This window comes from Balaenoptera acutorostrata, chromosome 8 (assembly GCF_949987535.1).
Source record: "Balaenoptera acutorostrata chromosome 8, mBalAcu1.1, whole genome shotgun sequence".
NCBI classification, from domain to species: Eukaryota; Metazoa; Chordata; class Mammalia; order Artiodactyla; family Balaenopteridae; genus Balaenoptera; species Balaenoptera acutorostrata.
The window spans coordinates 72828109-72841290 of record NC_080071.1 but is presented as its reverse complement, the minus strand read 5'-3'; the positions used below and the strand labels follow the sequence as shown (position 1 = coordinate 72841290).

The 13182-nt window shown below is 40.9% G+C and overlaps 1 protein-coding gene across 1 annotated transcript in view; it reads left to right on the top strand.

Annotated features, from left to right (window-relative positions):
- The first annotated feature begins 244 nt into the window (after positions 1-244).
- FN1 (fibronectin 1) overlaps positions 245-13182 on the top strand; it is a 69665-nt gene continuing 56727 nt past the window's right edge. The window contains exons 1-9 of the mRNA XM_057551357.1: positions 245-637; positions 1530-1658; positions 2628-2765; positions 4124-4255; positions 5223-5360; positions 8152-8310; positions 10536-10727; positions 11529-11708; positions 12363-12539. Of these exons, the coding sequence (XP_057407340.1) occupies positions 490-637; positions 1530-1658; positions 2628-2765; positions 4124-4255; positions 5223-5360; positions 8152-8310; positions 10536-10727; positions 11529-11708; positions 12363-12539 (1393 nt within the window). The 5' untranslated portion in view covers positions 245-489. The remainder of the gene's footprint in view (positions 638-1529; positions 1659-2627; positions 2766-4123; positions 4256-5222; positions 5361-8151; positions 8311-10535; positions 10728-11528; positions 11709-12362; positions 12540-13182) is intronic.

Genomic DNA, 13182 nt, shown 5'->3' with positions numbered 1-13182 from the left:
AAAAGTTTGATGACCGCAAAGGAAACAGAAAAAAGTTCTCTTGCCCAATCCTGGCGGGCGATCAGCATCTCTTTTGTTCGAGGAGAACCCACAGCCCCCCTGACGTCACCCGGAGCCCGGGCCAATCCGCGCGCGGTCGGCGGCGGCGGCGGCGAGAGGAGGGTGGGGGGAGTCCAGCCGGTCCCTCCTCCCCAGCGCCCAGGGCCTCGCGGGGGGCGGGAAGGGACAGTCCCATATAAACCCCGGCCCTCGGGGCTCGGCCGCCCGCGCCGGCTGCGCTTTGCAGGGGAGGAGAGAGAGCCCTAGGCGCGAGCGGGGGAGAGGGGAGCTGCAGCCACAACTTCTTTCGTCCTCTCCTTCCCCTGTGTACCTCTACCCTTCCCTTTCCCCATCCTCCAGCCCTTACCTTCTTGGCGGCACTGAAAGGGACTCCGCCCGCAGGTTGCGGAGGGAACCAAACTCGGTGGCAAGTTGCCTCACCATCTGAAGATGCTCGGGGGTCCGGGGCCCCGGCTGCTGCTGCTGACCGTCCTGTCCCTGGGGACAGCGGTGCCCTCCACGGGAGCCTCGAAGAGCAAGAGGCAGGCTCAGCAGCTCGTTCAGCCCCAGTCCCCGTTGGCTGTCAGCCAAAGCAAGCGTGAGTACTGACCGCGGGCTGAAACGGGCTGTTGCAGGGATGGGACCCGTAAAGCCAACCGAAGTTGCGGCTGAAGTTTTGCGCGCGCGCGCGTGTGCGGAGTGTGCACTCCTTAATGAGAGAACCCGGCTGGGGAACCAAGCTTTGAGCAGGCTGGTTCTGAGGGCCTAGGATAAGGTAATGCCTTGGAGGACAGGGGCTCCGCGAGGTCCCGCAGGGCTCTTACCAACTCGGGTCTAACTCCTGTGAATTCATCAAAACTTGCCTTTAAAGAGAAAATGATGTATGCCTTTAAACTTTCCATTTGGGATTACTGTGGGGTTAAACGTTTTCAAAGTGGGGGTGAGGAGACGGTAGCTAAATAACTGTGCTGTTCCTCCTTTGAATGAGATGTTACTGGTTCAGATTGCTTTAGAGGCCCTCAGGATGCTTCTCCAAGAAGAGAGATCAGAAATCCTCTTCCAGTTTTTCAGACACACCCTCCCTTTTCCTTGGCTAAAGGAAACTGCTGAACGTTGCCCTTCTTGACTTAGTACCCCCAAAGAGCACTGAAATTCCTTGCACGTTTTAAAATGTAGTTCCCAGTTATCTGCTTTTCAGCATGTTTCCACTCCTTTGATGCAGACCCCTGGCCAGATGGAAATGACATCATTGTATAACATTTAACTAAGTCAAAAGAAAAACAAAAGGAATAACCGAATATCTATGTGTGCAAGTTTGCAGTTAACTCTTTAGATATCTAGTCGCTTTTAATTCTCCTGATGCTCTGATGGTTAACTTTTTCCCCTGCATTTGTTGCTTAGGCTCATCAGTTTAGTTGTGCAAGAAAATTCCATCGTTTGGAAAAAGGAAGGATGCAAATTTCGTGACTTTTTCCTTTAATTCTTTATAGCTGGTTGTTATGACAATGGGAAACACTATCAAATAAACCAACAATGGGAGCGCACCTACCTGGGCAGTGCCTTGGTCTGTACCTGTTATGGAGGGAGCCGGGGCTTTAACTGCGAGAGCAAGCCTGAACGTAAGTGGGGGGGGAGCCTGCCTTGTACTTAATATCTTCTCATAGATGGAGAAGTAGTGCCTGTTAATTAAAGTGAGCATTAGTAATAAAATTACACTCACCATTTCCCCAATAGAATTATTTGTCATTTCCTCTTGAAAAATGTTTAATAACTGCTTATATTTGCTTTTCACATGTTCTTTTTACCTTTAAAACAAAAGAACAAATGTATCCCAAAGTAGTTCCAGAGTCTTCTTCTGGGGTTTTACTTTCCCAAAGCCTTTGATGAAAAAAAAAAAATGAAAAATGTTGTGTGTTCCTGCTTCCTCCAAAAAAAAAAAAAAAGATTATAAAATTTTAATTTATTAGAAAGTAATTTCAAATCTTAAACTGTAAAATTATGGGACAGAAAACACTTTGGGCAGTACATTGTAAAGCGATTTGTCCCCTGCAGTTCAACATAAAATCACTAACCACTTCAAAGTTCTCCTTCCTTTATGACCCTTGATATATTTCTTGTAAATTATGGCAACTCCTACAGAGAAGCACTGATGAGGCTAAAATGGAAATAGTAGGATTAATAAATGACAGTGCCTGGGGAGGGGTGGGAGGAGGGGGCTCTTCAGATTGTTTATTTTTATGTGGACCTTGCTTTGACTTCCTGAGCCAGAGAGGTGAATCCAAAGCCCTTCCTTCACAATCTAGCCGGTCCTAAGGTCGTACGTTACGGCTTTTTCCTAAGGGCCTGAGAATCCTTTCCAATGGCTATTCATTTCCAGAAAATTAGAGAACTTGTCAAAGATTGAAAACTGGGGCTTTATTAGAGCCTAGGGTAAAATCGAGATCTCCCACGTCAATTTTTTTTTTAAATTTCCATTTGCCCCTTGCTACTCATAGAATGGAAAAGTGAGTTTTCCTTTGGATGGGAGTAGTGAAAGAGAAAAGCTGTTACATATGTGAGGCTCACGTGGACTTTCCTTCTCCCCTCAGCTGAAGAGACTTGCTTTGACAAGTACACCGGGACCACTTACCGGGTGGGCGACACTTATGAGCGCCCTAAAGACTCCATGATCTGGGACTGCACCTGCATTGGGGCTGGGCGAGGGAGAATAAGCTGCACCATTGCAAGTAAGAATGGCCTTCTGTCAAGTGATGCTAAAATAGCACGATATGAATTTTTCCATTACCATCACTGTCACTTTCTGTTATCCATGACTGGATATCCCTAATTTGGGGATTACCCCAGGCCACCAGGCACTCTTCTGTGGCCACCCGATGGGTTCCTGTGCTTCTGGAAGATGGCTCTGAGCATAGGTGGAGTCAGTGTTTAGTCTGTGTGCATTTATGAGTGTGTGTGTGTGTGTGTGTGTATACACGTGTACGTACATAACATAACCACATGGATTTCTTGGGTTCCATTCCATTCTTAGAGGAGTTGCCCATTTCACGTTATCTGGGCATCTTCAAGCCGGACTGACCATGTGGTGATCTGCAGTGATTGGGAAGATGGTCATGAAGAGTGAATTAACCATTGTGTGGTCTGCTCTTCTTGTTTGCAATGCCCAGACCTCTTGGATCTCACAGAAACAGTCTGGTTTCTTTATAACCAATAGCTTATGCCCGGGAAGCAAATCTCTCTATTCCCAGGAATAATATGGAATGATTAGCATGATAGTGTTTCCAGGGTACTCTGGGATCTGGACTGACTCTCAGCAATTCTAATTTAGCTAAGTCAAACTTTCCAGTATGATTCATTGGGTTACCAATAGATTCTATTAACATAGCATTTAGTTTTTTTAATCCATCGTTGTATAAGTTACTTGATGGCTCTGTCCAAAAGACAAATCAGTCTCTTGTGAATAAGCCCAATCAGCCTTTCCCATATTTAATGTTAGGCTTTATCCAAGTGTATTGGTAAATCTTAAGAGTCAGTGTCCCATAGTGTTTACAGTCTAGTGGACAGTTTAACCTTTGCATGTGCCCTTGTGTTTAACAGCCTAGAAAAGTACCCAGATTTCCACACTTGCTATATATACATCTATTTCTTTCCATCAAAATGACATTTCTAGGGTGAAATACAGACTCTCCACATCCTGAAAGCTGGACTGCTAGGCCCAATGTGGCTTTTTTTCATTGAATTAGTCTCAGGCTCAACCCGCTGTGTATGTGTAGAGGCCATGCCTGGCAACCTTTCTTTTCTGCTTTAGAACCCAATTTCCTGTGATCTCTCTGGGGAACCAGGATTTATGTCTCCTTTCTTTGCCATTCAAATTTTCTCTGTGGTTTCCCATTGTGCTTAAACAAGACATTTAATTGAATGACCCAAAGTGACCAGACCTGTTAACTTTTCCCCTGTCTCTGATGGGAAAGCTGTTCTCTTACTTTGGCTAACCTAAGTGCCTATCTTGTTTGGAACATGAGACTTCTTGTTCTTAAAAATATTTTCTGTACCACTCTGTCTAACATTTGCTTTTTATCTTGAACAGACCGCTGCCATGAAGGGGGTCAGTCCTACAAGATTGGTGACACCTGGAGGAGACCACACGAGACTGGTGGTTACATGTTGGAGTGTGTGTGTCTGGGTAACGGGAAAGGAGAATGGACCTGCAAACCCATAGGTGTGTGACTCCTGGGGATGAATGAGGGGTGGGGATGCACAGTTAAAATATTGGGTTGAGCCAAAATCTACTTGGACAAGATATATGAATTCCAATAAAAAAGATAACAAACTGAGAATTCTATTTCAAATAATGAAATGTAATAGAATCCCTAGTCTTCTTAAAGGAATCAGATCAAAAAGTACCAACCATGTATAGAAGTCTTAATTTTGTTTCAAAAACACAAGGTAGAGTTGAAAGATTTAGGAAGAAGTCATTTGTTTTCTCTAAGATCTGATTTCAGATTTCTCCTTGGTCAAGATGACAGTTATTTAAAAGAAAAAAAAATGACCCTTTTGACATATTTCTTTATTGGAACGCACTGGACAAAAACACGATATGGTGTGTGCTCTGTCATCCCCTTGGTCATTTTTTGTCAAAATAAAAATTGCTGAGTTTCTTTTGGTGTCAATCCTCAGCTGAACTCTACTGATACAAATCTAAAAGTTTTTGACTATAAATTTTATTCTGATTGTTCTCTAATTCAGAGGCTTTTATTTTTCTTTGCGTTGTCTCTGTTTTTACAGCAATCCAAATTTTAAATAGCTTTCTTGTCATTTTATTTAGGCATTAATCATTGGTCTTTCATAATTAAGATTGGAATTTTGCATATTTACTCTCCCTCTGGATACATACATAGATCCTTTTCACTCAAAATACTGGTGTGAATAATGGTACTAGCGGAAAATATACAGTCCATGTACTTATTAGGAGAACAGAATTTCTGCCTGCCAACTTGGCTCGAGCTTTCTTTCGCTTTGGTTACACTATGTGCTTAGTTACAGGGCGTGCCTTTCTTTTTGAACAGAGTACCACTTAAAAAAATGTGGCTGGATTTTTGCTTACACAGTACACTTTAAATTACAGGGAAACTGCACAATTCAAAATAACCCCTTTTTTTCTGTTTTTCTTTCAAATTTCCCTACAGCTGAGAAATGTTTTGATCACGCTGCTGGGACTTCCTACGTTGTCGGGGAGACCTGGGAAAAGCCTTATCAAGGCTGGATGATGGTGGATTGTACTTGTCTGGGAGAAGGCAGTGGACGCATCACCTGTACCTCCAGAAGTATGTTTTTTTTTTTTTTTTTACTTTTTTTTTTAAAGTTTAATTTTTATTTATTTATTTATCTATTTATGGGTGTGTTGGGTCTTCGTTTTTCTGTACGAGGGCTTTCTCCACTTGTGGCAAGTGGGGGCCACTCTTCATCGCGGTGCGTGGGCTTCTCACTATTGCGGCCTCTCTTGTTGTGGAGCACAGGCTCCAGACGCGCAGGCTCAGTAATTGTGGCTCACGGGCCTAGTCGCTCCGCGGCACGTGGGATCCTCCCAGACCAGGGTTCGAACCCGTGTCCCCTGCACCGGCAGGCAGACTCCCAACCACTGCGCCACCAGGGAAGCCCCCAGAATTATATTTTAGATCTTTATGTTAAAGATGAGGCCAGGCATTGTTTTCTGGATTCCTAGAGAGAATTGTCATGCGATGTCACTTAGAACACATCCATTCCACCAACGTGGATGTCAAGAAAAGTTCCATAAGCAACTTATTTTACTTCTTCAAAGAAGACTTAAAAAAAAAAAAAAAAAAAAAAAGACTTAGTTCAATAAGGTCTTAGGTTTTCAGCTACTGAGAAAAAACCTTAATATGCATTTAAATGCCAAATGTGTTGTGGACCTGAAGATTAGTTGCAAATGTTTCATCTAAAGTATCACTGAGATATTTTCTAAGTAGCAAAGAAATCGTTAAAATAACATGCAAATGCATCTTTGGGCATGTGGGTGCTCTTGACATAGAAAGGAGCTAAAGCTCTAAAGTTTGTGGTTTCCTTCTATGTTTGAAATTTAAATAAGGCATATTCATTGACAAAATTGATGAAAATAAAAGGTACTTACCCCATAGGTTAAAATTATGTGTTTATTCTGGGGTTAAGGACGGTGTCTCTTTAGGTTTACTAGTCCTGTGAAGAAGCTACCCTCTGCTATCTCTGCTGCTGTCTAAGATTGCCCTGGGGCCTTACTTGTTGCCTTAGGGGTTCAAGGCTCCTTTGTTGAAATTTCAAACCAATAGTGATTATAGAATTTGCTGAAGCAAAACAGCCATTAACTATCGATGTTATAAATAAATTTAAAATCAAATCTAAATAATTTTGAACGTATTTTATTTATCTAGCTTAAAGCACTTAACCATCTTAACATGTTCATCATCCAAATTTGAATTCTTTGCAAGCAAAAAATAGTCTCTCCTGAAAAGTGATAACAATTCTAACCAAATCGTTCCCAGAACCTTCCAGTTCATTAAATCTTTTGCATTTAAAATTTTATTATGATTCTCAGACTTCCAAGACCTTGGAGGCAATGTTTTAGCTTAAGACAAATTAGATGTTTGACTTAAACTCTTATCTATTATTTAAAACTCTTCTAATAGCAAGTTGGGAAAAGTTTCTCAAAGAAAAGTCATTTATTCCATGAAATTGTATAAGCCCCTACTTTATACAAGATGGTATAGGGATGCAAAAATGAATTAGACATTAAGCCAGCTTTCAAAGAGCACTTAGTAAGTAGGTCAGGGTGATGAGAAAGGCTTATACATATTCACATTCTACAAAGCACAATATTAAGGACTTCAAGACAAGTACTGAAATAGTGCAGTGGAAGTTCAGGGGAAGACAACACTTTTAGCTGGGGATTTGGGGAAAAGTGTAACCAGCAATGATATCTTTATTCAGACTTCTGCTGTGGTGGGAGATCAATGTGGGTGTGTATTTGTGTGAACTTACATTAACTAATTATTTTTTCTCTAACCCAGTGCAATGATTTTCTGATTCACAAACAAATCAAATCCTCTCTACTCACATTGTAGCATATGGGCAAAGCTGGATTATAATTGAAACAATCTATTTGCCAGATAATTGAACACATAGACGAATAGTAATTTAGTTACAAATTATCATTTTATATTAATAATCCCACTTTTCCATCAGAGAGTTAACACCGAGCAATTCAAAAGAGGCCTTTTTGTTAGTGATGTTAAATAGATGTGTGTTTGTGGAGGTGGGGTGGGACCAGGGGAGAGAATATTTTAGTCGAAGAAGTTGGTAGTCCCCTGAATTGTTTTACATAACAAATGAAGAAAGAGATGCTGCTATCTTTTAATTGCTCCTTTGGGGCAGTTGGGGGAGACCCTTTGAGACCTACTTGCCTCCCTGTTGTTCCTAGTTTTCTAAAGAAAGTCCCCTATGGAAAGGCAGGCTGTATACAATAATGACTACGAGAAAGCCCGAGGAGGCTGAGAAGGAAAGAGAGGGGAGACTAGAAAGCCAGAGGATGAATTTGGTCAAATGAACAACGTGAAAACAATGTAATGAATGAAAGATTGGATTTTGACCAAATTTAATGAGTTGAATGAATGAATGAAGATTTAACGAATGAAAAAAATTGTTTTGGCAGACAGAGAAGTGGAACTAGACTAAATCATACAGCTCCCTTCACACTGTTTCAGATGCAGTCCCACCTTTCAGAAGTTAGCTCCCGAGGCACCACAGCTGAATACAAACGTGTCATCGAAAACAACTCACCAAGCTGGAAACAACTCTTTTCTTTTAAAAATTTTATTGGAGTACAGTTGACTTATACAATGTTGTGTTACTTTCAGGTATACAGCAAAGTAACATACATATACATATATCCGCTCTTTTTCAGATTCTTTCCCCATATAGGTTATTACAGAATATTGAATAGAGTTCCCTGTGCTATACAGTAGGTCGTTATTAGAAACAACTCTATTCTTATTTTAGGTTTGCACTGAGCACTTGCCAAGCTCGACCTGATTTACATGTTTCATTGCTTCCTTTCTGACACAGACAGGTGCAACGATCAGGACACTAGGGCGTCCTATAGAATTGGGGATACCTGGCGCAAGAAGGACAATCGGGGGAACCTGCTTCAGTGCATCTGCACCGGCAACGGCCGTGGCGAGTGGAAGTGTGAGAGGCACACGACCCTGCAGACCACATCTGCCGGTGAGGCTCAGGGCCAGTGGGACCCAAACGGGGGCGCCTTGCATAAAGCATTTCTGCAAATCCATCTTTTCCCTTGACATGCCATTGAAGGATGATTTGCAGTGTTTTTGCTAGTAAGCTGAGTTCATTTGCAGACTGTTAGTTGTTAAAAGTTTGTTTAATGTCAAGTTTTAAACAAATACAAATGAAATGAAAATGGATCTTAGGGGAAAAAAATCAGTTTTAGCCCCAAGAGGTAAAACTGATGTCTAAGAAAATGCTAACCTACATGATTTACACATAAAGGTATAGATAGATAAATATATATAGATCTATAGATGTATACGCATATGGATACACACATATACGTACAAATTTATGTGTATTTTGAATATCTAAAGTGCATTTTAATGGAAATGTGAGATTTTTGATGAGTTACATGATCACTTGATTCTTCTGCTAGGAAAAGGGGAAAAGTACATTTGTTCTTTTTCAGAATGGAATATATCTCCTTGTCCTGACATTCTCCTTTTTTTTGTAGCAGACACAATCCTTGATGTGTGGTTTCCATGCTCCAGCAAACTTTGTTGCATTCCATAAAATAATGCACAATCATTTTTTCCATGTATTAGCATTCACAATTTGAGAAAACCAGATGGGGCGTAGAGATGGGAAGGAATGACACAATATCTAAGCATTTTTTAAAATAAAAGAAGTTTTAATTATTTCTAGTACAAGAACAAGATCTTTGCATTGTAGCTCGTTTTGTAAGAATCTAAAGAAAGAAATAGGGCAATCAAGAGTGTGTACTTCTTTATTATTCTTGCTCTGTTTTGATCAAGTTTTCACTACACAGTGTGCTAACATTGTTGTTTAGTCTTTTATCAATTGGTCATCTAGCTAAAACTATTAATTACTTGTTTGGACTTTTTTCCTTTTGATGAGTTTTCATCTTGCTGTGAGCACTTATGAAGGTGAACAAGATTAGATCTGATAATATCTTTGAGTTATTTGATTATTTTCAGTAAGATTGCTGCTAACCAAAAAAAGAAGCAATTACAAATCTCAGTCTACTGAAGTAGTTTAAATTCAAAGGGTAGTTGTGGTTAAATGCGGTAAGCATTCAATAATTGTTATCTGTTTTTATTAATATTACTAATATTATACTGAAATGGCTCCATTGTTCAAAAATGTTTGAGCAACATCGGGTTAAACCAAATGGAACCTTCTACAGGATCTTAATGCTCCTTTGCACCGTGACTCTGCCAGGTGGGGTGTATGAATACAGATGCCATGTTCCCCCCACATGTGTGACTTTGGGACTGTGGTCTGTGAAGTGTTTGGGTTCTAGTGTTTAGCTTACAGAGAGGCTGAATTCAGTCCATCAGTCATTCTAGCTTCAGTTCTGATTCCACTCTTCCTCGGGCCTTGCCCTCGGGAGAACAAATTTCTATAAGTTTAAAGAAAAGATCAACATATTCTGTTGTCTTACTCTGAAAGGAAAGCAGTATTAAGAGAATTGATTGGTTTTAGAAAACACCACAACAGAATTCCCAACTAATCCTGGGGAGAAACAAACCGCGGAAGGAGGGGTAGCGAATAGAGACTCCAATATGGCTGCCCGGGGCATCCTCTGAGGAGCTCAGAGTTACACCGATGGCAATAGGTCTGCTGCAGAGGGGCAGGGGCTTCTCAAAACAGTATCAGGAAGAGAGATGCCCAGATATATGAGGCAAATGGGAGATGCTAAGAGAGGAAGGGTGAGACAGACCATTCCAGGCCAAGGGAAAAGCATGAGGACAGCACAGGGTACAGAAGGGAATGACGAGCAGCTCAGCGAGGCCAGAGATAGAGCAAGGACGGAAGTGGTCAGAAGCGAGCTGAAAGCAGGTTAGGTATGTAGGATTGTGAAGGCGTGAACTTTGAGCTCGCTGGAGTGAGTACGGAGTTGTTGAAGGTATCTGCTCTGTTGAGTGGCAGAATAAAGTTGGTGATTTAGAAATATACTCTCAGTAGCTCCAGATAAGCTAGAAGATGGAAACCCCTGAGTAAACTCTTGTGGATTATTTCCTAGGCTGAGTGCAAAAGCTAATGCAGAAAGGGACGGGCATTTCTTTCCAGTCCCAGCTCAGTAACAACACAGATTGCAGAGTCATCTGTATGGGACATTGAAGATCCGAGAAAACTACTCCAGAAAGTAGTTTTCTCTAAACCAGCTCTGTGCCTTTCCTTTCTTGTGCCCTTAGGATCTGGCTCCTTCACAGACGTCCGAACGGCCATTTACCAGCCACAGCCTCACCCCCAGCCGGCTCCATATGGTCACTGTGTCACAGACAGCGGTGTGGTTTACTCCGTGGGCATGCAGTGGCTGAAGACACAAGGAAATAAGCAAATGCTTTGCACTTGCCTGGGCAATGGAGTCAGCTGCCAAGAGACAGGTCTGTGTCATCTTTTTAAAAGAGAGTACTGATAACGTTTTTATTATTTAGATTTTGAAAGGCAATACATTCATTTACCAAAAAATGTAAAACAATAAAACAAACAAGAAAAGCTTGTAATCTTACCACCCTGTGATAACAGCCAGGGTTGGCATTTGATATATTTTCTTCCAGTCTTTTTAATCTATGTATTTTCTTTCCTGTAGTGAGTACTAAACTGCTATGTACTGTCTCTGTTTGTCTAAAATGTTGTTACAAGAGGTTACTTTCTGAATAGCTAATCCATCCCTATTTGGTACTCTAAATCTCAAAGTTCTGAAACTCTGTGATGTAAACTTCTTTCAGCAACCTAATGCATCTCTTCCACGCTCTAAAAGTGGTAGTAATTATAGCAGTAATAATTGGCACACGACTTTTCCCCTAGTACAGCCTCATGTATTAATTCTTATAGCACCAACAGAGTTGTATATACACCTCCAGTACCCCTTGAGCAGCATCTTTAATTAAACCTGTAGTAATATAGCTTTGCAAGTGGGAAACTGAGGCATGGTAGCAGAGGTGGTAACAAAGGATGTCAGAAGAAGAACTCAGGTGTTGCTCTACCCACAAAAAACGTGGCTTCATGAATAAGGCATTTTGACAATATTATGATCTGGTTAATACTTACAGCTGGTCATGCTCAGTTTTGTTTTTTTTTTCTTTGAGGACACATGCTCAGTCTCAGTTAAGTATAAATGAGGAGCTACTGGTGGGAGATAAATGCTGCTGTATTTACTGAGACCCTTTTGGTTATGCTTGTAGCTATAACCCAGACTTATGGTGGCAATTCAAATGGGGAGCCTTGCGTCCTACCATTCACCTACAACGGCAGGACTTTCTACTCCTGCACCACGGAAGGGCGACAGGATGGACATCTGTGGTGCAGCACAACTTCCAATTATGAGCAAGACCAGAAATATTCTTTCTGTACAGACCATACTGGTGAGTATCCCAAGGGAAAAACAAAACAATGAGAAAACCCCATTTCTCATGCCCTATTTTTATTGGCCAGCAAGCTAGCCATTTATTTTGAGGCTACACTTGAGAAGTATCACTTTTGTGCAGTCTGGACCCAAGAGACATGGAACTAACTTCGCAGCTAAAGATCCTTCCAAGTTTCCCAGTAATCTTGAGAAATGACACCAAGGGAAAAGCCCTCCAGTGCATTTATTTTTGACACACTGGGATTGTTACGTGGTTAAAGATACTTGTATGGTAAAATCAGTAGACACTCCCACAGGGCTGAAGAATATACAGGAGGCAGGCCTGAGTGCTTTTGCTTTTCTTTTGGTTAAAACTATGTCAATGGTCAAAGTGACCATTTAATCTTCTTTCTTTTCTTTTTTTGTCTGGGAAAATGAGAGTGAAAATTGGATTTAAATCTGTTTGAAAGGTGAAGGTGAATAATAGAGTTCTAAGCCTTCTACACTAAGGAGGCTTAGAACTATCTTATCAGACGTCTTTTATTCTGAGACAGACTGTGAATTCGTTGCAGAAACTGGGCTCTCTCAGAAGCTTTCTGTAGTAATTCCCCGCTGTACATTGGAAAGCTCAGTTGTAATCTTTTTCTTCCTATTTGCGTGTTGTTCTGGGCAGTTTTGGTTCAGACTCGAGGTGGAAATTCCAATGGTGCCTTGTGCCACTTTCCCTTCCTGTACAACAACCGAAACTACACCGACTGTACGTCCGAGGGCAGGAGGGACAACATGAAATGGTGTGGAACCACACGGAACTATGACGCTGACCAGAAGTTTGGATTCTGCCCCATGGCTGGTAAGATGAAGCCCTTGTAGACAATCATTTGTGGAATAAGACAGAAGAATAATGTGCAGTTTACTCCTATTTCACCCATTAAGACAATTTTGAGACAGCAGAAAACTTTGTGAAATATATATAATCAAATATATAAGCATTATATAATTAGTTATATGATTTAAAAATCATATAATTTAATGTCCAAAAATATGTAAATATGATAAAAATACTTTTTTTAAAGTCTGGAAATACACATGTTTTCAGAGGTTTGTCTTTTGTAAAAAGCACACAACTGAGTAGCTTAAAACATTTAAGTGACTGCTCTAGTCACAGACTTTCAATATTTACATGCCATTTTGGAATAAGCTCTATTACTTATTAAATACCAAAATGACTCAAAGTCTGTGTTTTCCGACCAGTAGGGACCTTTTTTTTAAAAGGGGGGCTCTAGTTTGTGTGAATGGAGAAAGGGGAACCAATACCTTTTATTTGTTTTCAAATTTCAAGAGTCGCTAGACTACATTTGATTTTCCGATGATAGAACCAAGAACCCATGCACTGTCAAGTGTGAATAGGAGGCATGAAACATCAGAAGAAAACTACTTACACTAACTTTTATTCCTCTCATTTCAGCGAAAGAGAATGTTAGATTTAGAAGGAA